Source organism: Chiroxiphia lanceolata, chromosome 14 (assembly GCF_009829145.1).
Source record: "Chiroxiphia lanceolata isolate bChiLan1 chromosome 14, bChiLan1.pri, whole genome shotgun sequence".
Taxonomy (NCBI): Eukaryota; Metazoa; Chordata; class Aves; order Passeriformes; family Pipridae; genus Chiroxiphia; species Chiroxiphia lanceolata.
The window spans coordinates 9306123-9330347 of record NC_045650.1 but is presented as its reverse complement, the minus strand read 5'-3'; the positions used below and the strand labels follow the sequence as shown (position 1 = coordinate 9330347).

Sequence of the window (24225 nt, the reverse complement as noted above, 5' to 3'; positions counted from 1 at the left end):
CTTCAATAGCTACACCTGTCCTGAGTTTATACCTAGAGGAAGTTGTGGTGAAGTCCTTTGGAAGACAGAAGCTACTCTGCTGGAAAATACTGAGGGTCTTAACTCTTGGGAGGAAGTGGAGAGTCTGTGGTTTGCCTTAGTAGGGCAGTTAATTATAGAATCACAGAATGGTTTGAGTTGGAAGGGACCTTAAAGATCATCTCATTCCAACCCTGTGCCATGGGCAGGAACACCTTCCACTAGACCAGGTTGCTCAGAGCCCCATCCAGCCTGGGCTCGAACACTTCCAGGGATGGAGAGTCCACACCTCTCTGGGCCAATTAATGTTGTTGGAGAGAAATAGTTATTTATTTGCATCCATTCCTTTCCCTGCTTTTGCAAAACAGAAGTTGCTTTGAACTTACGGAAGAACATTTCAATGTTTTGATTCCACGTCACCAAGAAGCTGCAGTTTCGTGCCCTGGAGTCAGGAGACATGTATAGGGGTTTTTTTCCCCATTGAAATTAAATGTTAAATTTTTAAAATAAATTATCCTGCAAGATATGTATCTGAATTCAGGGAATCAGGGTGTCATACAATATGCATAATCAACCCAGTACTCAAGTAGTAACTCAGGCTGTTGGTATTGCCTCTGTTTTAGTAACTCCTCATTTACTCATGACCAATGAATGCCAAAGGTTTGCTTGAATCTGTGTCACTGTCATGGGGCTGTTGCATGTGGTGTCCCTTAACTGAGCTGAGTTTGTGACAAGTGTCTGTGCCTTTGTCTTCTTCTGAGAAGAAATGAGCAACTTTCTCAGCTCAGGCCATATTGAAAGTATTGTGATCATATATATATAAAATTATATAATTATATATAAATTTCTTTATTCTGCAGCCCTTTTGGGGCACACAGCTGCTTCTCTCCAGGATTCTGCCACTAATGGCCCCTTCCAAAGTCACACTTGTGTTTGGCACTTGATTGCTCTGGTTGAAAACTATCCTGTAGGATTTGTTGGTGGTTAAATCGGGTCTTGGGCCGCTGTGTCTTCCCTGACAACTGATGGATGTTTTTCTTCCTTCCACCTTCTCTGCAGTGACACAGTTGCTGAGGGAAGGTTGGTAACGGTGCCAGTGCTCAGGGGGCTGTATTTTTGGAATGAGTGCTTCGGTGGTTACTGCATTTAGCAGAGGGAGATACTTCACACCGGGAGAGAGGCACGAATGCCAGGAGAATGAGTCTGTGCCTCAGCCAGGCTGACTTACAGGGTCTCCTGTGAGCTGTCAGCAAGGTGGGTGACCTGAATGCTCAGCTGAACAGCTGCCCACAGTCCTCCTGAGATCAGTGTGAACTTAATCCTAATTTATTTCTTTTCAGCTTTTTTCGGAAAACTTGAGTGTAAATAATCACCAACCCATACAAACAGAACAGGTCTCCAAAGTCTGGTGAGGCTGAGATACTTTGATTTATAGCTGTGTGTTGTGATTCCATGTCAGTGCTGTGTTTGTGAGTCCAGCCCTGCTATTGTGCAAAGATTTGCCAGTGAAGTGACTGAAGGCAGGAGGAGCCTCTGGCACTCCATGAGCTTGAGAACAGCTTGTGCCTCCCTTGGCAGTCGTCATTTCAGAAATGTTCACTTTATGCTGTTGTGTTCTTGCATATGTCGGAGTCGTAACTCATTTACTTAAAATAGAGAACTTCAGGAGTCATAATTAAACTCTGTGAGCTCTTTCTATCTTGTTTTAAGCAACCTTTCTCATCACCAAATGGCAGATGGAGTTTAAGTTGATCCCTCTTCTCCTGGAAGCAACAAGTTAAAATATTTGTAAATGCAATTGAATGTTTACAGCTACAGTACAGTAATTAAAACCTTACTGACACAAAGAGGAGTCCTTGGCAAGAGTCCTTTTCAATAACTGGATGCAAAAATTGTCACCTCAGGTTTGTTTCCTAAGGGTATGTCTTGGGTGATTTTTTTTTACCTGTACCAGTGGAACCTTCCCATTTCTTTGTGTTTGGTGCGAGCATCCTGATTTGATAATCTGGGGACAAGTTGCCAGTCAGCCCAGGCCTTGCTCCAGAGTCACAGAGCACTCCAAGCAGACACAGACACCCTGCATCCCAAAGACCCAGACCCTGTGCACATCCTAGAGGGGTGAGATTGCTTCCCCTGTTGGGGTTTTGTGGTAGAAGCGTGAGAGAGAGAGAAGAGGGGAAAAAAATAAACCACTGAAGGAGAATAACCTTGTTTGACTTTCAGTAGCTGGCTCAGGAACAGAACTTTCAGAAGGGGGGAGGAGTTGAGTGCATTTAAACAAAAACCAAACAAGGCCTCTACGTGCCTTTGTGCTGGCTTCCCTGTGTCTCTCAAGGAACTGGTGAGACATTCTCAATGCCATGAAGAGTCCTCAGACAAATCCAGCATTTATCAAATTTAAAATTCTTCTGATGGTTTAGTTTCTTCATCTTTTACTTGCTTCATGAGAGCCTAGGAAAATGTTTATTATTTAAGATTTCTTTCCATGATAAACAATTGTATGTAAATGTTTAGAATTTTGCTGCATGTCAGCCTAAGGAGGAAAAGCTGCTGAAGAGGGAGCAGGTTTTGCTGCAGGTACTAATCCTTGGAAATGTGGCTCTCCTGGTTACTTTTTGCCCTTGTGTGGAGAAGAATCAAAACTATGATCAAGGTTTGTGGCACACATCGAGGTTTGTGGCACAGAAATCAGGTACTGTGTTGTCTTTCAGGCTGGTTTAAATAAAACTGGCACTGAAATCGCTGCGAGAAGCTTCCTGCTAAAAATACATCAACATCCTTTCATTTCAAGTGCATTCACTTCAGCAGTGGGTTTCGATTTTGGAGATTCCTGGCAGATTCCTGAGGGAAAGGCACTAATGGGTTTGGTGATGTTGATGGAACTCGGGATTCCAGAGCTTTACTGCAGTTTTATTTGTCTCTTGATGGTGGTTTCTTGTTTGTCAAAGCACAGCCTTGTCTAATGCGTTGATGTTCCTACCTCAAGCTGAGTGTCTGCAGTTTTCTAGAGAAGAAAACTCTCATTTCGCTATTGTAAATAATGTTTTGCTATTGTAAATTTTATCGCTAATTTTATTTTTTTTTTTAAATTGGAAACGTGGATTTACCTTCCATTACAGGGAGCCTGTTTGTCAGGTAGACCTTCTTACCAGTCTTTTTCCTGACAGTGAGGACGTCACTCATTGCTTTGATTGTGCCTGTAATCATGGTTGTGCTCTTGCTTAAATTACTCCTTTTCAGAGTCTCTGCTGTTTTGAAGGCCAGTGCAGTTACTTTGCCTGCATGTAATTTCACATTATGTTGTCAGCATGGTTATACAGCTTTGCAAATTTTCAAGAGCTGATGGGCATTAGCTACAGTTCATTATCCAAAGTAAACAGCTCGTTAGTGTACAGAGGAGAGCTTCTATAGAAGACAAAAATAGACCCAAAAGTGAGTGTATCCCCTTACTCGGCTTTAGTTGTTATGCTGTGTCGCTGCCTGTGTTCATTCCCCCAGCACTCCTTTCTGAGGATACACTTGTCCTCTGGGCTCCTTTCATTTGCACAGTCCTTATCTGTAAATGGCTCTTGCTGAGGGCATAGCAGTGGTTTCCCAAACCTCACCAGCTTCTGTGCAGCAGTAACAAGTGAGTGATGTGCTGCTGGCAACAATGTACTTCACTCTCCTTCAGTGGTTTCAGTCTTAATTTAATTTCCTCGGGCAGCACTTTATTCCTGCAGGGAAGACTGCAGCACCATTAGCTTCGGGTGTTTCTCCTCCAGCTCTAGAGAGAGATGGTGCCTTCCCTACACTGCTGTGAACAGGTGAGTGCCCTGTTCCACAGGACACAGGAGGGAACTTGTTTTCTACAGCCACTCAGCCCCTCTCTCTGCACGCAGCTGGCAGGAGGATCAATACCAGGATTGCTCAGCCTCACACGTGCTGAGCATGGCTTTCTGTTCCCTTCGTTTTTCTGCCCAAAGGGTCTCATGCAAGGTCAGAGGGCAAAGCACCTGAGCTGACCTGAGAACTCAAACTCCCACCTGAGAAAGAAGGTGATTCAAGGTTTTAGGTGTTTTTAAGACCTCCTGTACAAGGGTTTTTCAAAAACCTCCTGGTCCTTAAACTTGATGTTGCCCTGGATCACCATGGGCCCTCGGAAGCATATATCACTTGGCACCTGAGAGCTCTCTTTCCTGTAAACAAAACATTCCTGGAACTGGTTTACTGGCTCAGGCAAGTTTCCTTCTGTAGCTTTGCCCTTCCAGTGAGGTGGATTACCAATAAATGTAAGTCTGAAGTAGGAGATTCATGACAAAAGAAAGGGATGGTGGAACTTGGCATTTATAAGGAAAGCTGTTACATGGAAAGCGAGGTGTCTTAAATGTACATTGACAAATGAGGACTAAAATGTGGTGATTTATTGCCAAACCTATTTGGCAGCCTCTTTCCAGTTTAGGCTTGTTGGTTATCAGATACTTCCTACATAGGAACATACAATGAAATAACATACGATTGGCTTTGACAATTCTTAACTACTTGATTGCAGGAAGGATTTCTCTGCTTTGTTGTTGAAGGCACAGTTGTGTGCATGGGCTCCTCTTGGAGCTGCTGGAAATGCCCCTGTGGAGCTATTTCCACAGCACCAGTGACTGTTCCCATCTGACAGCACGCCCTGTTGTCTTCCCAGGGCATGTTTTGAGGCGTGGCAACAGCAGCCCAGCATTTCCCTTTGCAGGGCCTGATCTGTTTCCAGGTGGTTGCCATGTGAGGGTACTGGACCCACTCTCCCGTCTCAGGGGCTCCATTGGCTGCGATCCCTGGTGGAATGAACCGATTCCCTGAGAGCCCCATCTGTCCCTGGAGCTCTGAAACAGCAACACACGTTTACTGCAGTTTCAAGTTTCTCCTCTAGAGAAAACAGGGTCGTTTAAGCATTTTGTGATCCAGACAAGTGCAAACACCTCGAGAAGATCATGTACCAAGCCTACAGCGACTGGGAGTGACGCTCCCGAAAGCGATCTCGGCAGGGCTCCCATTTCCTGCTGCCAGCATGGCTCGTTTGAGATATATTTGAGATATCGGTGCCACAGCAAGTGCTGGGTAAACACGGGGATTGTTTCTGCTGGATGATCTCAAAGCCGTCCCAACTGTCTGCTGAAAATACTTGTCCATTGCAAGGAAATGACTGTTTGTTTGTGTTAGGAGTCAGGAATGGGAAATGACGTGAACACTTAACTGTTTTTCCTGCTGTTTCTAGGAGGCATATTCGCTGTCTTGGGTTTTATTTCCAAAGGCATTCAGTGTTTTCTGAGCTCCTATTAAGTATTAGAGGTGTGTGCATGCACATATATATATACACATACATAAAATCAGGAAATATCTTAAAAATCTTGTGTATCCACCTGGTAAATTTTTACTAGTGCCCCTCTGTGACCATGATGTAACATGATTTGATATATTCCCCCTCACAGTGCTGAACTCAAACTGTCCGCAGATCTCGTTTTCCCAACACTGTTGATAAATCAGTGATTCCACAGTGTGCTGTAACCTCCCTGAAATAGAAAGAAGTCAGAATTCACACTTGTCATCCTTATTTCACCCAGGCACCAGTTTTATCTGCATCTGCTGAGTTACACTGTGCATTTAATCTTTTTTTATCTGTGTATTGCTCCTTGCTCGCCCTTGACAAAGTAGTCGTCCAATGTTTTAGTCTATTTGGTTGATGATTACTTTTTGTTACTGATTTCTTTGGTCAAAGTGTTTTTCTAAACCAATCATTTCTCTTTAGATTCCTTGAAAACAAACACTGGCAGTCTGGGTCCATGTCCTGTGATCTCCCTTCCCCAGGCACCTGCTGTCCTGCAGGACTGAGGCAGCTGCAAGTGTCAGACCTGGTCACAGTGACTCTGAGCTCCTGTAGGTGAAATTGTCTCTTCTCTACTTCTCCAAGTGCCTGGCAAAACATGATCCTGGCCCATGACTGGAACGCCCAGATATGGGGGGGAGGGGGAAAGTGGGTTTGTGTTGGGCTTTTTTAATCAGCTTGGGCACAATTAAATGTTTAGCCTGGCTTTTGGGTGCTAAGATAAGGTACCACACGGCAGTTTTATCTCCCCAACTTCTCTTCAATTCCCTCACCCTTCCCCAGGCAACAGCAGGTTAAACTACCTTGTGAAAACCAGAATTAACAGTGGAGGTACTGAAGAACAGTGAAGCTACAAGAATACAGCCCTGCAGTGGCAGGAAAATAGACCCAACCATGAGCTCAGTGTTGGAGACAAGAGCCGTGCCTGCAGCAGGCTCTAGGACTTGACCTACTCAGCCAGTTAAGAACAATTTTGGGATCTTTTTTAGTGAATGTTAATGATTGACTTTATCATCTGATACTGATTGATGACACAATCTCAGTTCTTCCGAGAATCAAACTAAAGTAACATTTTATTGCCCTTTAAAGACTTACTGATATAAGTAAAAATGTAGTGAATAACAACTTTAATTCAACTTTTCTTTCTCCTTTTTTTAAAAGAAACAGCTTTTTCCATGGTTTGTTTGTACTTCCATGCATAAGCAGAAAAGGGACCCATAACATGCAGGGGTGAAGGGTTTCATTTCCAAATTTTTTATTCATATCAGAGCATATTCTATAGACTTATGAACAGAGATTTGTGTGTATGATTCAAATGCAAGAATAGCTGCCCTTTTAAAATTAACATCTCAACAATGAAATGTCAAACCAAGGGAAATACTTGTTATATGAAACAAGATAAATGTTCACCTCAAATATGAAACTGGTATTTGAGCAGGAGTTTCTGATAGAAAAGAAGTCCCTGTGGGGGTAGGGACTGTGTAGAGAAATGCCTTTGCTGCTATACTTAGTTTGGTCTCTAAAACAGAAAAAATGGTGAATTTTGTATTATTGTGCAGGGTGAGTTCAACTTCTGTTAATGTCACTTCCATGCATCCCTAAGAAATGAATGGATCTGATTACAGAACGTGTTTTTATTGTCTACAATTGTGATACAAAATGGCTCTTGCAGAAATTATTTCCCCAAGTAAGAAAACGAGCACTCAGTGATATATTGGTAATGATGAAGTAAGAAATTTGAGAATTACTTCTTCACCTAAAATTCATGGTTTATTTCATAGTTTCACTGATGGAACTTTTAATTTTCTTCAGTGACCAGTCACGACTCTGACCCCTCTGGTCTGTATACAGAAGTGTTATGTGCCAGCCTTGGCAGGTACAACCACAAACCAAATGAACGTTTTACAGAAGACAGTTTGCTTTTATAGTGATCACGCACTGATGTGAACATAGACTAAAAATAACAAATGTTGCTTTAATAAGGATTTTTTACAGTAGGCGTAGATATAAAAGTTTTTCAAATTATTTTCACAGGTATCACTGAACATTTCATAGCTGTCTGTTACAGAAGCACCGCAAAGTGCTTTGAGTCTTTCGTTTATTATACACAGTTAAAATATATTACACTTCTGAAGGTATCTTAAATCACTGAACAGTTTTGCTAGCATCTTAATGAGCCAAATGGGAGTAAAAGGCAGTCCACATTCATGATGTGAATATACAGTAAGGTGTTTGACATCCTATGAACTCACTGCTCATGTTCTCAAAATAACCATGGTGATGAGACCTGAAAGACAAGAATGAAGAAATAAACACTTCAGTTTCACTGAATAAAACATTTAAAATACAGTTTACCCTGTCACAGCCCAGAAAACAATGTAAAAGTGTGTAAATACATGCAGAATGCATTTATACATCCACTTAAATATTAGAAGTATTGCTCCAAGTTTTGATGTAGTCAAAATCCAACGCTGAAGTGCAGTTTATCTAATCACTGAACGTTAAAGAAGCTATAAATACTCCAAGCAATTACTGATCTTGCTACTGGAAAATCTTAACACTGAGATTTTGTCTTAGGTAAGTGTAACAGTAGAATCCAAACCCCAGTTTTCATGGGGGCCAGTTATGGGCAGTGTCATTCAAATGCTGAGTCATCAGTAAGGCAGATTAGTTGAAGGCTCCAAGGCTTTTTTTCTGCTCTGTGCAGAATAACTGATCAAAGACTAGTTTTACACAAAGATGTTAAGCTTCCTTGTCAGTCTGCAGAGAGAGCTTTCAACAGACTCTTTGTTGTGACCTTTCAAGAGGGAGGAAAAAAAAACCTGCTCTGATAGAGGTTAAAAACAATTAAAACCAGAAGAAAGCAGGAAATGTGGGACTAATAAACCTACTCATGGCACACCAAAAAGTTCACTTTAATTATGTGCTGATACAGGAAAAAGTACAAATCTGCAAGTTCTTAGCCATGGGTTATATTGCACAAGGCAAGGGAAGAACATTAAGGCTCCTTGAATTCCAACCTTATGTAACATCACAATAATAATTTATCAGTTCTTGGGCAATCTCACTTTCTCGCAGGCTCAGATGATGTCAGTGTAACAGCCTTTCACTGCAGAGAACTCAGCTAAAGCCTACAGATCTCACCATGAATAAAGATGTTTCTGAGACTATTTTACTCTCCTGCCACTACATAGTGATTTAAATTATTTACTTTATGAGACTGTGAAGACTGTGAAGCATGACAGAACAGAGCTGTAATGCTGCCTTCCATCAGATTAGTAATTTATCCATTACAGAGGAATTACAGTTCAGCTATTTCTTAAGGTCTATACCGGCTCAGACAACCAGTGCTACCACAACTGCTGGAGGCCTTAATTTGGATTTATTCCATCATTGCAGAATAACAACAGAGGCTTCTGGAGGGTGCTTACAGGAAAGCCTGTACCACTTGCACAGGGTCTTTCAGACAGTAAAGGGTTTAACTCCTTTCTGTAAATCAAATACTTCTCAAATGTCATATAGCCCAGCTGGTGTGGTATAACAACCCTTTTCAATTAAATGCTCCACAATCCAGTTGTACTTCCTTGTGGAAGAAAGTGGTTTCATCTTCTCAAGAATAATTGACTTCCTACACAAGCAAGAGTTGCGAACAAAAAAATCTGTCCATGAACACTAAAAATACTGCCACCAAAGGAACCAAAACCTGTCAAAACTTCATAGGGAATCAAGAAACAGGTTCAGTTGTTGCAAATGTATAAAGTCACATGGTTTAATACTGCAGTTGGCACCAGCAGAACCTGGAGTAATTTTCAAAAGCAGAGATAAAAACAGAGTGAGGATTACCATAAGGTCCTGATCTGAGAGTCCATCAGCATCAGCTTGGGCAAAGAGCCACAAGTGAGATTTCAAACTGCTTCAGCAGATTGACCTGTGAGTCAGCTGACTGTGCATGAACCATCAAGAATCTGCACCTTTCCCCATCACTACCTCACCTCTAGCTATCAGTTTGAAGCTGCCTAGCTCGTTTCCTGTAAATCCTCATTTCTGCCAGGTAGTGGGACAGGAGAATTGAGTTTAGTGTGACTGTTCTTCAAATCTGAAATAGTTATAGAGAAATAGTCATAACAAATGAAATGTGCAACTTATCTGTGCTTGCTAATGTAGGAGTTAAGTTACAAATCAGGAAGAACTGTGGATGGCAGTGGTCTCTTAGAAAGGATTTACAGTAACTTACTGCTACACACTTCAGCTGCTTATCAAGAAGGCAGTGAGAATTGGGCCTTACAAACCAGCTCACCGGGGCTGGAGGGAGAAACACAGTAACACAAGAGACCTACATTCTGCAATAGAGTAACTACTGCAATACAAGAATAAGCAACAGGACGTTCCATTCAGTTTTGTTGGCAGATGACCGTGGTTGGCCCATCATCAAATGAAGGTAAAATTGACATGTAGAGGCCTGTATGTAATAAGTATTGACTCAAATCTGGTCTAAAACACTTACAATAACTAATTTACCCTGCTGTCACCATGGCTGCAAATTAAGATATACGTGGGGATGCAAAACAAAATGTCATGTGGTGCTTTGTCTCCATCCAGTTTCCTGAAGCCACTGGCGAACACAGCTGAAGTCTTCCAGACTCACAGAATTTGCAAGAAAACGTTTACAAAACCCAAAGTACTCACCTAAAACATAAGCAGCTACTAACTTTTGATTCACACTTAAGTGGAGGTAGAGAGGCACCAGGGATTCCATTTCCCCCGATGTAGGTAGCATTAGTGCTGCGACACACACTACTCCCAGGAAGACTGTTAGTAAACTAGGTCCCGACGAGGCAGTTCTGTTTTCTGAGAAGGCAAGACAGTACCAAGTGTAAGGAACATCTGACCAAGATACACATTAAATATTCTGCAAAAACATTTGCAGTGCATTGGAGCTGCAATACCCTGAGATTCTTCCTTTCCCTTTGCAGTTTGGAGGGGGTGGAAAATAACTCTTAAACCCACCCTTCTAAACCTTCTGCATTTTGCAGTGAGGGAGGCTGCTCCCTGTTCTGATGCTGGGACTTGTTTTCACATGACTTCCCAAACCACTCCCTTCTGGAGGAGCAGAGCCTGCCAGGCCCAGCTATACTATAGCTATAGCTATATATACACACACTCAGAACAGATGGGTGTCTCAGCAATGCCTGACGTTTCCCCATGCATCCTCACTGCACTCCTTCATATGTTCCTTCAGTGATTAGTAATCAATTAGGAAAGATCACCCAAAAGAGCTGCACAGGCAGGTAACTTCTTACACCTCCTGAACAAAACCTGGCTACAGCAGGAGCACAGGTTCTTGGGCCAGATGAGTTCCCCTTCTTTCTTTAGAGGATTCACAGGCTGCACCCAATAGAACCAGTATAGATGCCACAAATCAGTCAAATTTGAACCTTCCTTTAAAAACCATGAGAGTGAACCACTCTGACATCCAGTATCACCAGAATAAGGAAATGCAAACCACAGACAATAAAGAGTCCTTCATACCCTTTATTGTGCTGCACTTCAACAGCTGGAACCTACTCAAAGCTCCACTGTGTCATCTTTGAAAAGAGCTGTTAACATGTTAACTGAATACCTCCAACCAAATCCTTAAGTCCCATTGGAAATTAGCCAATGTTTTTATCATTTTTTTCTATCCTTAGTGACCAGCAATATGTGCTCTATTTCAATTCCATAAATCTGTTACTTCCAGGTTGCAGGTTAGACTGCAAAGACTGCAGTCACTATGTTTGCTGCTTTTCTGTAAGCAATAAAATGTGGTCAACAAGGTTTTTAAGCAGAGAAGTAGTACTTGGATTAAGACCAGTATCAGATTGTTCAAACCCTCTGTCCTGGAACAACTATCACAGTAACATTTTGTTCTGTGAGTCCAGAGATCTTTGTAGGTTTGCTTTAACTGTGTATCCTACTAATATCTATCATCAAGGTTTTCTTTAGTAAAAGGTATTTCACCAGCCAACAAACTCTGCATAAGTAGTGAAACAGGTTGGCTTTAACAAGAGGAACACCCTCAATAAGGTTCATCTATTTTCTGGAATTGATTTCTGTTGCTGTAATGAAAAATTAAACAGTGACAAGAATATAACAATATAAATCAGTAAACCAAACAGGACTATAGGCTGTCAAGAACCAGTTTAGATTCGATTCAGGTAGAACTTGATACTTTTTATCCTACCCCTTCAATTTAACTCTTTGGCCCTGGTTTTGCCCAAGACTGTTGATTTACTTCCTCACGTATGAAACAAGCAGAGTTTTCAGCTCCCAACTGTGCTCTTCTGTTCTTGTGGGACAGACAAAGGAGAGGGTGCAGAACAAGGAGCACTTCAGAAGATGTTTTGGCAATATTTCCCGCTCATCAGGAAATGGGGGATTATGGGTTTGGAACAAACTCAGAAGGGGCATATGTTCTGAAAGAGCCCAAGGGGAAAAATAACTACCATCCTTTGGCAGATAAATTCCCATTGGCTGTACCAGATCTCCTGCTCCAGAGGAAGGGAGGATTCTCTCTCCAAGGTATGACATGCAAACACAGGGCAGAAAAGGGTCTTGATTGATCAAGGTAGCACAAACAGAATAGCCACAGTTTGGGTTCTTGGGTACTGTCGTTCCCCAGTGACAAAGACAGCAGTCTTACAGGTAAGTAAAAAGAATTCCTTTCAAATTTATTTTAACACATGTTTAAAAAAATATTTTAGTCTTTCTAGTAACTTGAGTTACTGAAAACTGATTCAGAAGACAGGAGAGGTAAAAGATTTCAACTACCTGGTTGACACAAAGTCTGCTCAAAAAAGACACTTTCAGCCAGGTGTTCTTTTATTCGTTTTTCCTCCTCTTCCTTTTGTTGTTGTTGTTCCTTTGCAGATGGAAGCAGAGTAGCAATAATCTCCTTTTTCCCTAATGCTTTCCTCTGGCTCTGCTCAGACACTTGTAGACGGAATTTATCTATCACACCATAGTAAGCAGCCCGAACATCTCTGTGACGAATCACACTGCAGAGAAAACCAACATTTTCAAACAGATCAACTAATAAGAAGCATGTATGGAATTACATCCTATATCACTAAGTTTGTCCTCTTTCCCCCACGCACAGATAAACTACAATAATCCAGATCCTCACTACCTCCTCCATCACTCAGTGATTTTGAAGATTTGATCTTGCCTTCTCTCTCCCCTCCATATTTCCCAAATATATAATAAGCTCCAATTGGATGGCCAAAAAGAACAGTTAATTCTTTATGTCAACCCACTTTTGCCTAAGTCTGAGGCTGAGCTGCCACCTGATGAAACATCAATTTATTGAAGCTGTTTGATGCTGGCCAATGATTTTAGAAGGTATGAGGGGACTGGAGTGGACAGGAAAGGAAAGAAGTAAAGTAGGGCCAAATACCTGGACAGGTGTCTGGCAAGCTGAAGTTCTGCTTTTTGAGGAAAACAGGCTCAAAGCTTTACAATTCTACATTCTCAGAAGAAAAACTCATTCCTTCTGTGGACAAGAGTGAGCTAGGGATTTTCAAAATCAGAAACCCACCATTATGAGCATGTTTGGAACCTATAAAAGGCACAGTTTTAAAATAGCACTGATCAAAGGCAAAACAGACCTCTGAGCAGAGCTCTGCTCAACTGCCTCCTCTCTGCATTTGTGATTCATCACGAAAATATGTATCTAGCATTAAAAAGCTCGAACATTTAGGTTTAAAATGGTATCGGCTCTTAAGGTTAATGAGGATTTCAATTATTTTTCCAAATGTTTCTTGTGAAAGGTTATTCTAAGTTTCTAAGGTAACAATAGCTAATCTGAAAAAAATACCCACAAATAAGTGATTTGGTTTCAAGAGGGCTGCCATCTCATGAGGGAAAAAAATGACTGTACCCTTAGTAACACAGGATAGTAGTTTCAAAACTGCTTCAAGGAAGGGATGGATTTTTGTGTTTCAGGCTTCATTTAAAGGAACTGTATCACATCAAGATATCGACAAGCATTAGCACATAGCCAGTGCTTGCAACTGGCATCTAGTTTGAATAGACTATTCATCACAGGAACAGAGACCAAGTCATCCCCCCAGCGAAAAGGCTGCAGTGATATACCGAGTTTTACGTCACTTTAGAGGCAAATGAGTGTGCTTATGACAGCCTTTCAGCAAGTCAAGTGTTGGCTGGGCAACTGCCTTCACTAAAACAAAAAGCTTTTTCCCTCTGACAACCCTAATTCATAGAGCTCTCAGCATATCAGCACAGCAGATCAACTGATTTCTTCCTTTAACACTTCCTTTAAATTGGTGTTTCCACTCTTAGTACCATGGTACTAACTACCAACCTAAACAGAATCTTTACATAACACCGTGCTAGGAGAACATGTATCTGCTGCCAAGCAGAGATATTTTCTGCAGACCCTCATAAACAGATACATTCTCCTGTTTCTTTTTAGAGATCATTGCATAATTGGAAGCTCTGTAGAATATCTGTTTATCTGGCAAATGGCCACACTTGCATAGTACTGCTCATATCCTAGCAGTAAACACTGCCCTGAGACAGCAACCACTGGAATGGGATGGGGGTTTTCCTGCACAAAAAAAATCCCCTTGAAACACGTGTATGTCCTATTTTCCTTTATTTATTAAAAGCCATTTGTTTAAGAATCACGCAAGCTTGATTATATTTGGTTAAAGTCTGCTAAAGACCACAATAGTTCACTGATACAGTGGTGTATTCTGACCCATTTTGTTCCATTTCTAGCACTGTTGCCCCTGCCCACTGAAACTTTTTAGTTTCATGTTTTAAACTTCCTTTTTATTTGGTGAGTCCTTGGAATTTTTCAAATTACACCTAAGAAAAACAGTCTACAGGAAAGAGCCATTCCCCAAGCATGGTATTATTTATCTGACAAAAGATAGTTCATTCAATAGTGGGGGTTTCTGCATATGGCCATTTGTTAGCCAGAGATTCCAGGTGGTGTTTTACAGTTTGGAAAATTTCTATTCAAAAAGCTCAGTCTACTGTTTTAGGTACCTCACACTTTCTTCAGCTGTATCTGTACATCAGCACAGAAATAATGTGGCAAATGCAAGATAAAAAAAGTTGGTCTATTTTAGCTTATACACCTACTCTACTCCAAATTACAGCAGCCTGCAGACCCTGTACATTACTGTGGTCACTTGACCAGGCTCCTTATTTTCTCAGTTATTGGTCTGGGACCTGACAGGAGAAGCAAGTAAAGAGGAGACACAGAGATCTGAGAACGGGAGGGGTGGTCAGGGTGAAAGGTAGGCAAAAGTACCTTAATTAAACATGGCCCAGGAAAAGGTGCTCAGCAGAACTGCATACATTTCCATTTTGCCAATCTGCAAACAAGTATTTCTCACAAAGAAATCCCAACCCTGGGGGTCTTGCTTTTCTTGTTATTTCTTACAAAAAGGTACTCAGGGGAGGCTCACATTCCTCTCACTGCTGGTTTACAGACTCCACTACAAGATGTGTTTACTGGCAATTTATTTATGCCCAAAGACAAAATTAAAGAATATTGTAATACCTCTGCCCTAGAGTGAAAGAACAGCAAAAACTAGACAGCCACAAGTACACAGGAGGTTAGGAAAATATTACAACTTTATCCAAGTTATATTTTATACGCATGCTGTCATTTTACTACCTCTCAAATAATAAAAGAAATTAAGATAATAAAATGTTGTATATTAGAAAAAAAACCCAACCAACTTTTACTTACATATCAACACAGCACTGAGGCTTCACTGCACCAGTAGCATCAACCACCGCATATTTATTTGGGGTTGTACAAAGAACTGCAACGAAAAGGACAGGAGTAGTAACAAATCATGAATTAATACCTCACCAACTTCATCAACAGATACATGTAGAGACACGAGTTTGGTTTTGTCACAGATATGATTTGTTACATGAATTATAATTGGACTGTTCAAGATCACCAACTAACCCTTAAACAGAACTTAACCTAAGAAACCCACCTTTGAATTTTAAGGCAAACTCATAGGGGTTATATAGAGTCAACACCTGCTTGTGTGTCGACTGGTCATCTGCATAAAATATAAGTTCTGTAGGAAAAACAAAAACAGGAAGATTTCCTTCCACTAACTCTGGCTGTCTTTTTTGTTGCTGCATTGGCACTGAATCCTCCTTGCTGCTTCTTGTGTTCTTATGATTTTGAATCCTCAGAGACTTCAGTTTTTGAATCGTTTAAGAATTCCAAAGCATTTTGGCAATTCTAAAGGAAAAAAATGGAAAAAAAAGAGAAAAGGCAAGAAGATTATTTCCATAAGTCTATACTAGTATAAACTGAGGCAGTCAACAAAGGTGTAAAAATATAAAATGTGATGTTTGATTATGAATCTACCTCTACTTATGTTCCTTCAAAAATACTGATATATAAAAAATATTTGCATTGTGTTTCCATCTATTTAACAAACTGCTATAAAATAAATGGATAAGCACCTCTTCAGTGTATCATGGCAGCATTTGGGGTCCCAGTCCATGACTTGGGTTGCTTATACTGGCTTTTTACAACACAAGCCAAACAGGGATAACAAAAAGATATTCCATCCCATGTCCCATGTCTCAGGACACCAACACTTAAGAATGAGGAAACATGACATAAGTAGGAGTCACTGTTTAGGCAGAAACCTCTCCAGAGGCATGACCTCCCCGGATGAGGAATAACAGCCTAGGTATCTGCTCACCCAGGCACCCAGGTATGTCAAATCCCAGAAATTCAGAACAAAGGAATGGAGAACACCTTCCTGCTTTGTTTAAACTAAGCTCCTGTTACAACTGCACAGTAGTTACATGCAATGAATTGAAAAATAACCGGGATGAGCAACACCAAACAGATCTGGGATTTACTGTTTGATTAAAAAAGACAAGTTTTCTGTCACCACTGTCTCTCCAACCAAAGTACAACCACTGCAATTCTCCCTCTGCCACCCGCACAGTTCTGTTTTATTTTGAGTGACATTCCAGAACTAAAACCAGAACCCATGACCCAATCAAGCAACAATCCCAAATGTAATTCATAAAATAAAATTAAGGCCAAACTCCTCAGCACACATACCATTGACTTGACACATGACAGACAGAACAAAGTCTTCTCCCCCCCAAAGAACGTCATATTTTATCGCAGCCCTTGTAGGTTAATTATCAAACTGAAGGTGTCCTTTGAGACTTAACTTTACAGCAGAAAATATTAAAAGAACAAAAAGTTCCTACTGACTCATTAGCTGTTATTTCCACTTCCAATGAAGCTTTATAAACAAGGTACATTTCAGCTGTTCTCCAGTCCAATAAACTGGTTTTGTTGCACCTTAAAAACTTTAGTCTCTGAACTTTCTAGCAGTGAGTAGCCCAAACATTATGAACAATCAAAACCAAACGCTTATTTCGGCATTCTAAACATCATGATGATCACATTTCCAAGCACCAGATACAGGTTTCATACTTGAAACATGACACAGGTTCACATGTTTACTAGAGTGTATCTGTCACACCATCAGATTTACAGGTTCTGATTCTTATTCACAAACTAAGCTTTTAAATTTATTTATTTATTTATTTATTAAAACAGCAAATTATCCCCGTAGAATTTAAATTCATGGATCTCACTGGAATGTCTTTCCCCACGATCCAGTTTCTTTTCAGAGTACAAGTTTGCTTCCACTTCACTGAAATGCTACTAATAATATTCTGAAAACAAATCTCCAATGATAGTGTTCCAAGCTGATGTTCTGTTACCTTATTAAGAAAAGACTAGAAAAAGAAATGGCTTTGTGAGTGCTTCTTAGAATTTTGGTGAATCCCTTTTGTTTCAGAAGAATCAACAAACTCTTGTACAGCAAGTGTAAGCATTATTTCTTGAACAACTTTATGTACTATTGCAAAGTGAGGTTCACTGTTCCATTCAAACACATCAAGACTATATGAAAAGCTAATGTGGAAAAAATACCAGCAAGTAGAAATACAAAATAACTTCTTTTCATGCTTCTCATAGGTAGAAGATTAAGAATTATTAATTTTTTTAACCAAAATTAGCTCAATACAGTATGCAGTAAGAGTAGGCTGGAATCTTTGGGTCTGATACGTATCTACACTGTGTACACTGTGTGTAACAGAAATACAGGCAATCTTTGCATTAACAAAAGGGATCTTTTCTGAATAAATGTTTCAAACTACCATACAACCAACAGCAAGCTACTGCTACATATCTTAAGTGACAATATTTAATAAAAGTTTCAAATATTATTTATAATAATCAGTATTATTTTGATGCTTCAGTTTTTTATTTAAACCCTGTACATGCTTCATTCCAATTCCTGGCTTCATACCACATCTCCAGTTTCTTCAGCTCAGCCAGTGGCAAGTGTTTAGTGTCCAAAAACCCCACAAATGACTGTCAGTGGAGGAATGGATCACTAAGCCTACCAACAGGCTCATTTTTCTCACACATCCATTGAAAACAGTGCACAAACCTCCCAGGATTCCACAACCTGCACACGGAAAGCCACCAATCTTAAAAAAGTATATCCCGTTATTGCTTCCTTTTCTTATTTAACTTGGCTGGACGAGGAGTTACCGCCCGAACTGGCAAAAGGAATATCTGGCAAACTCAGGCCTACAGTAGATATGTTTGCTGACACAGCAGTGTCATTCAGGACATAAATTTCTGAATTCCTAAGCAGGCAACCAGCATCCTTTTTCCTTTTTGAGACAACAGTTTTAGCTCAGAAGTCACCTTGCTGGGACATCTCACCAAGTGACAGCAGTAAAAGCACTTTTCCCAAAGACTGATTTATAAACCACACACATGCTGGGGAGACGTGACAGTTTAGTCTTGATAACACCACACCTTTTGCATCAACAAGAAACTGCGAACACTTTTACAGAATGTATGTGTATCACCACAACTTCCCTGCCCAGATTAACCCCACAGCAGCTCTCACGGTCAGAATAAGGTCACGTAGCCCAGCCAGTTCATTTAAAAGAAACTCAGCTGCCTCTCTTCCTCACCGTGACCACTAAATTTTGCAGTCAGTAGTCACCACAGTTACTCGCCCAACATAAATCTGTATCAACCCTGGATCTGTGGTCTCAGCTCTGTGGCCTGCACTGCACAGATGGGCTTCTCCCAGCACTGCCGATGACATTCCTGCAGGAGCAGGAATCTGTCAAAGGTAATGCTGGTTACAGGACACAGGCCAGTGTGTAACACCTGAACAACACCAGCTCGCTTCCCAATGCTCTCTGAAGTCCAGAGAAACAGTTGTCACTGGCATTTTCTCAGCACAATAAGGATCTTTCCTCCCTGATGTTACTAAATATATACTGCTGGTGTCACAATAGCACAGATCTGCCAGCGTTTCCTTTGAAATCCCTTTCTTCATAAATATAACTCAAGAGAGAAAAACACGAAGTGAAACATAACTTCTCTCCAGGGTCAAAAATAACCCTGATTGTGATTTGCTTTTACTTAACGAGTACCTGCTGAATAAATAAACCAGAAGAAGAATTTTTTTATTCCCATTTTAACTTCCAGTGGCCTCATCACCACGGCTTCCCAGCGCATTTGTTGGTTGTTTTTCTTCCTAACAACTCCAAATAACTCTACAGAATGTCATCGGGTAAACACTTTATTCAGAAGAAAACCTCTTTACAGTCATTGTGTCCAAATTCTTCTTTTAAAAATTGTGTAATTACAGAGTAATCTATTTTTGTTACATCTCATGATCTACCCCCTAAATCTACATGAGCCTTTCTACACTACATACTCAGTACAACTGATGCCTTTTGAGTGCCTATTTACAAAGTAAACCCAAAGTCTTCTTCAAAATTCCCTCCTGTGTCAAGCTGAGCAATCACTTTGAGATACATGATCCATTAGCATTTTGTTTCTCCAAAATGTTTTGAAGGCCTCAACGTGCTTACGCAAAACAATGTTTAAACTACCTGCAATTATCTGGGAGAGTCACCCAACAGGAGAGCAACAGACCCAGCAGCCAGGATGGCTGGATTCCATTACTGCTAACTCTGTCACTGACACTCCATGACCTTGAGCAAGTTGGTTAACCTCACCTCAATTTGCTGATCTACGAAGGCACATATTCTGCAAAGGATTTCAGTAGACGGACGGTCCCATTTGAACTGGCAGAACTGCTCTGATACTTTGCAAAGCTGCTACTGTTTACCCCTTCATAGGGTGATGAGAAATGTAATTAGTAACTGTCTCCAGGATGCTGTAAAATGAAACAGTCTCGGAGCGTTACCTATTAGCATGGATGACTAAAAGACGCATAAATCATGCTGATACTGACAGCAAAATTTATTAGGACCACACTATTCTGTCCATTTTTTTAAACGCTGAAGAGGTGACTAACAAAAAGAAATATTCAAACGCAACTAAAAGGCATACAAAAGCAGTGAAAAATGAAATAACAGCTGTGCACTGCTTCTGATCCATTCCGGCTCAGAAGAATCCTAGGGAAGACTTTCAAGGGCACATCTGCCTTAGCCTCTATTTTCTTACTTTAGTCTCTATTTTCTCACTTTCAGGTTGTGTTTAATGCACTAAACCGCCTGATTTTCAAACGTCTGTTGTGCCCCACTAGCACGACGTGGCCCCGAAACGCCAAACACTCTTCCCCGGGAGAGCGGCGGGGGGAAAGGCGTTCCGATCTGCTCGTACCGCCGGCAGGGCACGGCGGTAATTGCACACTCCTAATTGATCCTCTTTGTTCTCCAGCGAGGAGCAGCAGCAGCGATCGGGGCCGAGGCAGCTGCGCGATAACGGCGGCGGCTCCCGCAGCCGGCCCTGCCCGGCACCCCCGCACGGCCCGGGGCGGGACTCGCCCCGCAGCCCTGCCCGGCACCTTCCCCCGCACCGCCGCCCCCCGGAGCGACCCCCGGTCCCGCGGGGCAGCGGCCCCAGCCCGGGGGCCCCGTAGCGTGACCGCCGCCTCGCTCCCCATCGCGGCCCCGCCAGGCCCGGGGCCGCCGCCGAGGGCAGGGAAGGGAGGCCCGGCCCGCGGGGCCGCCCGCCCGCCACAGGGTAGGACGGGACGGGACAGCGCAGGACAAGGCAGGACGGGGGTCTCGCTGGGCTCCGCCGCCCCCGCCCCGTGCCCGGTGTGGTCCCCCAGCCCGACTCACCCGCCCGGGGCCGCTCGGTGGGGCTGGCGCGGCGCCCCTTTGTCCGCCCGTCACTGCGGGCAGCGCTGGGGCTGCCGGGACCGACCGGCCGCCGCCGCCGCCGCGTCACCGCCCCGCCCGCCGCCCGCCCCCGCCGCCATGTCGGGGCTCCCCGCGATCGGGGGTGTCCGCGGCCGCTGCCCGGGGACGCCCCTCGGTGCTGCCCCGGCACCGCGGGGGTTCTCGGAGCGTCCCCCGCCGCCCTCCCGGGCAGCCCCGACGGCTCCGCGGGCAGCGCGGGGTGTGCGGCCGGGCCGCCGCTCCTCACCTGCGGGAAGGTGCTTTTTAATAGTAATTTACCTCATCTCATGGTTCTTGAGGTTTAACCCGTCCTGGAGGGGTTCCTCCCCTCTCCCGGCTCCTCGAGGCCGCCGCGTCTCCTTCCCGGGGTTGCGGCTCCGGAGCTCCGGCTCCCCCCGGTGCTGCCCATCGCCGGCACGTCCCGCGGTGGAAGGGTCGGTGTCCCACCCGGCGTGAATCACAATAAAAGTATTGACAACTCAGTCGTACCTGCATGACCATACGGCAGCACGGCTTAAATGGGGCACGCTGTCCCTGTCAACAGCTTCTCATCCTGTTACCTTTGTTCTCTATTCCTCTTTCATTAAATTAAACTAGTTGTGGACTTCAGCTCATTTTATGCATTATCCACTATATCATCTTCCTTTAGTTTTCTTCCCAACTTCGGCTTTTAAGCCCTGTATAATAAAAATAACCCCATGCATAATCACCACCCAATATCATCCCCAATTTTAAGATTATTAATGCAGCAGAATGTTTTCATTGCAAGTCAGGTGGATAATTAAGATTTATATTGAGCCATCCAGTCAGCAGGATTGCAAAATCTTTTACCCATTACCAGGCTTTACCCACCAGTGAAATGAACACACATCCGTGGTGAAGTAAACACAGCAGCCATGAATGTTTCACAATAATACCATGAAACAATCCAGGACAGGAAGCAACACATTTTGTCTATTTAAAGTCGTGGAAGACATTAAATAAATAAATTCTAAACAATGTATTTTCTAATTCAGCCAAGTTGTGTATATTATCAATTACCTTTTCCTGCAGATCTAATGGTTGCTAGTAGTTCATTAAGAATTCACAAATTACATAATATTGTTGAATTATTACATATAGAAATTATTATCTTGTCAGAATTTCTGAAAATGTATGCAGTGAAAACTGGTAAAATACAGTTTTTTTGTTTCTCGATGAGTGTCGATCAGCTCAGATTTTAACATGTTTAAAAATAAACTGGAATTCTTTTTTTAAATGGACTACCAGACTTCAGCCTCTCAGGATACATTCAGAAAATTATTATGTTTTTACTGAGTATTAATCCAATGCAGGGTGTTCCTGATTTTGGAAATCTGTCTCAGGACAAGTGGCAGACATAAACATGCTTCAGAGATATTTAAATTAATAACAAATAGAATGATGAAATTAGAAAAAACCTAATTTAAAAGGACTAGACTTAGAAGCACATTAATTAGCCACATTGGATATTTTCCAGTTCATCCAGCTCATTCAAAAAGAAAGTTCAGACTCTCTAAAAGCAAGTTTAATATCTTTCTCTGCAAGTTTCCCAGGATCCAACTTTGTTCTGCCACGTATTTAATAATGTTTGCATACACCTCTTGGAATCAGGACTCATGGGGGTCTCCTTCCTCTCCCACCCACCTATCACTGCAGCTTGTTTCCAGGTTATTTTGTGATTTTAAAAGCCCTGTGTTAACTCAAATTCAGTGTGAAAACCTCTATGCGTGTGAGTAGGAGTCAGTGGTGTTCTGTCCTTGCTGCTGGTGCCTTTTACTTTGGAGAGCACAAACCCCCATCCCTGACAAGTAACGTGCCCTTGGGAGAGATCCTGCCCATCCCAGACATTCCTAAAGGTACGTGTGTGCCATTGCTGTTGAACCAGCACTGACGTATGCTAAAATATCCCAGAGCTGTTTGGTTTAGGGCACACACAAAAACTTGGCTTGGCACCATCCCACTGCTCTTCTCCTGCCTTGCAGCAAGGCTCAACTGCCTCAGGGGGATGGAAGATGATGGAGAGGATTTGAGGATTCGTGCAGGGTGCCCACATTCCGTGTGCTGTGGGAAGGCTGCTCAGCTGCGCCGTGGGAGATGGAGACTGCTGCCTTGTGTGGCAGTGACTGGGATTATCTCAGATCTGTGGGAAGTTCTCTCTTGTATCATTAGGTTATTGTTTCTTTCGCTTTCTCCTTTTTGGGCTGCTTTATTCTGCCCGAGTAATTAATTATTTCTGGGATCATAGGCAGATTGAGGTTGCAGTCCTTGTTATGATAGTGGTAGAGCAGGGAAAAGATGAGAGGAGAAAATGTGGATGGAGAAGATGACAGAAATACAGATGCAAAGGAGCAGAGGCATAAGAGGCAGAAAAAATTCTGCAACAAGTTTGTCAGGTCACCTCAAATGAGATCTGAGGTGTAAAAAAATGCTGTCCCTGTAGCTAATGTTTGGTCCTCTGATTTTTTAACATACCTTGGAAATCACTGTGAGTTACCTAAAAGCATTGGCTAGATTTCTGTTACATAAAATATTGCCTCCTTACAGCATGAAACCTGAGAGTGGAGTGTGCAGATAGAGAATGCTCCTGAATGACTCTGTGGTGGTTTTGGTTGCTGTGGTGATTATCCATCTGTTTAAATACTTTATACGGGAGATTCACAATCATTTATCATGGAGAAGATTTTCTTAAGTTATGAGAAACACAGCATTATGCCTGATTCCTGTAATTTTTCATACTTGATTAGCAAAAAATTCCACTTATCTGCCATGGCATAAGGACATGGTGTATTATTTAGGTGCAGAGGGTATGGCAGAGGGTTCTATGTTTACCACTATCCCAGTTAGGCCTGGAACATTGGCACATGTGTGGTGGTTGTGTAGTTGGAGAGTCTGACTGCAAACACTTCATTAGGGACCTCCTCTAATGAATCCTCAGTCTGAAGCAGTTACATGAAATAATTTTTAGAATATTTTTACAAAGTCTGATAGAAGAAGAATGAGTGAGCACAACATTTTATGTATCTGTATCTTACCAACAGCTCGTAATGCATTTAATTCTTAATAATGAATATTCTTAATGTGATATTTTGTTTTTCTTGACAGTTCCCTTCTCCATGGCACAACATGGCAGATCTTCTTAGGCTTTGAAGACACTCAGGAAATGACGTATTTGGTTTTTTTCAAATGATGTATCTGCTTTTCCATTCACGCCCATGTTGTGATTTTTTTAATCTTGTCTTTCTGCAGAAGATGATTTGAATTTTCTTTCTAATTAATACCGATTTATAAAACTAAGTCCTCATAAGAGATGCTTTTTTCACTTTAAAAGACTATCAGAAGAAACAAAATACTGCATTCAAACTACCTCCTTAAAGCAGCATACGTGTTCTGACTTACAACAGAAGCAAGAATTGCTCAACCTAGACTGTCCAAGCTGTTCTTGTAACTTTAATTTACCAGTAAAAGATTTTTTTTTTACTTACTTGTGTGGCAGCTTTTCAATTTCCCCCCCTCCTTGGCAGTGTACTGTGTTGCCATTCCCTGTCACTGGTGACTTAGACATACTAGTG

At 42.0% G+C, this 24225-nt stretch overlaps 1 protein-coding gene across 3 annotated transcripts; it reads right to left on the bottom strand.

Moving 5' to 3' along the window:
• Positions 1 to 6987: 6987 nt before the first annotated feature.
• On the bottom strand, positions 6988 to 20936 carry MOSPD1 (motile sperm domain containing 1). Of its 3 annotated transcripts, none has more exons than XM_032701668.1 (7): positions 20915 to 20936; positions 15391 to 15647; positions 15132 to 15207; positions 12176 to 12402; positions 10055 to 10216; positions 9361 to 9464; positions 6988 to 7655 (listed from the first exon to the last, which is right to left on the bottom strand). In XM_032701668.1, the coding sequence occupies exons 2-6, from the start codon at positions 15542 to 15544 to the stop codon at positions 9385 to 9387; spliced, it is 699 nt and encodes a 232-aa protein (XP_032557559.1). In that variant the 5' UTR covers positions 15545 to 15647; positions 20915 to 20936; the 3' UTR covers positions 6988 to 7655; positions 9361 to 9384. The 3 variants fall into 3 exon arrangements, with proteins under 3 accessions (XP_032557559.1, XP_032557558.1, XP_032557560.1); XM_032701667.1 differs by lacking the exon at positions 20915 to 20936 and adding an exon at positions 20576 to 20676; XM_032701669.1 differs by lacking the exons at positions 9361 to 9464; positions 20915 to 20936 and adding an exon at positions 20576 to 20690.
• Positions 20937 to 24225: the final 3289 nt, after the last annotated feature.

Excerpts from the sequence above, each read along its gene's own strand:
- MOSPD1 (XM_032701668.1), bottom strand. The coding sequence starts at position 15,544 with ATGCAGCAACAAAAAAGACAGCCAGAGTTAGTGGAAGGAAATCTTCCT. Across the intron at positions 12,403-15,131 it reads CCTCAGTGCTGTGTTGATAT|TGTGATTCGTCACAGAGATG; the intron begins GTAAGTAAAAGT and ends TTTTCTCTGCAG. Across the intron at positions 10,217-12,175 it reads GCAGACTTTGTGTCAACCAG|AAAACAGAACTGCCTCGTCG; the intron begins GTAGTTGAAATC and ends TTGCCTTCTCAG.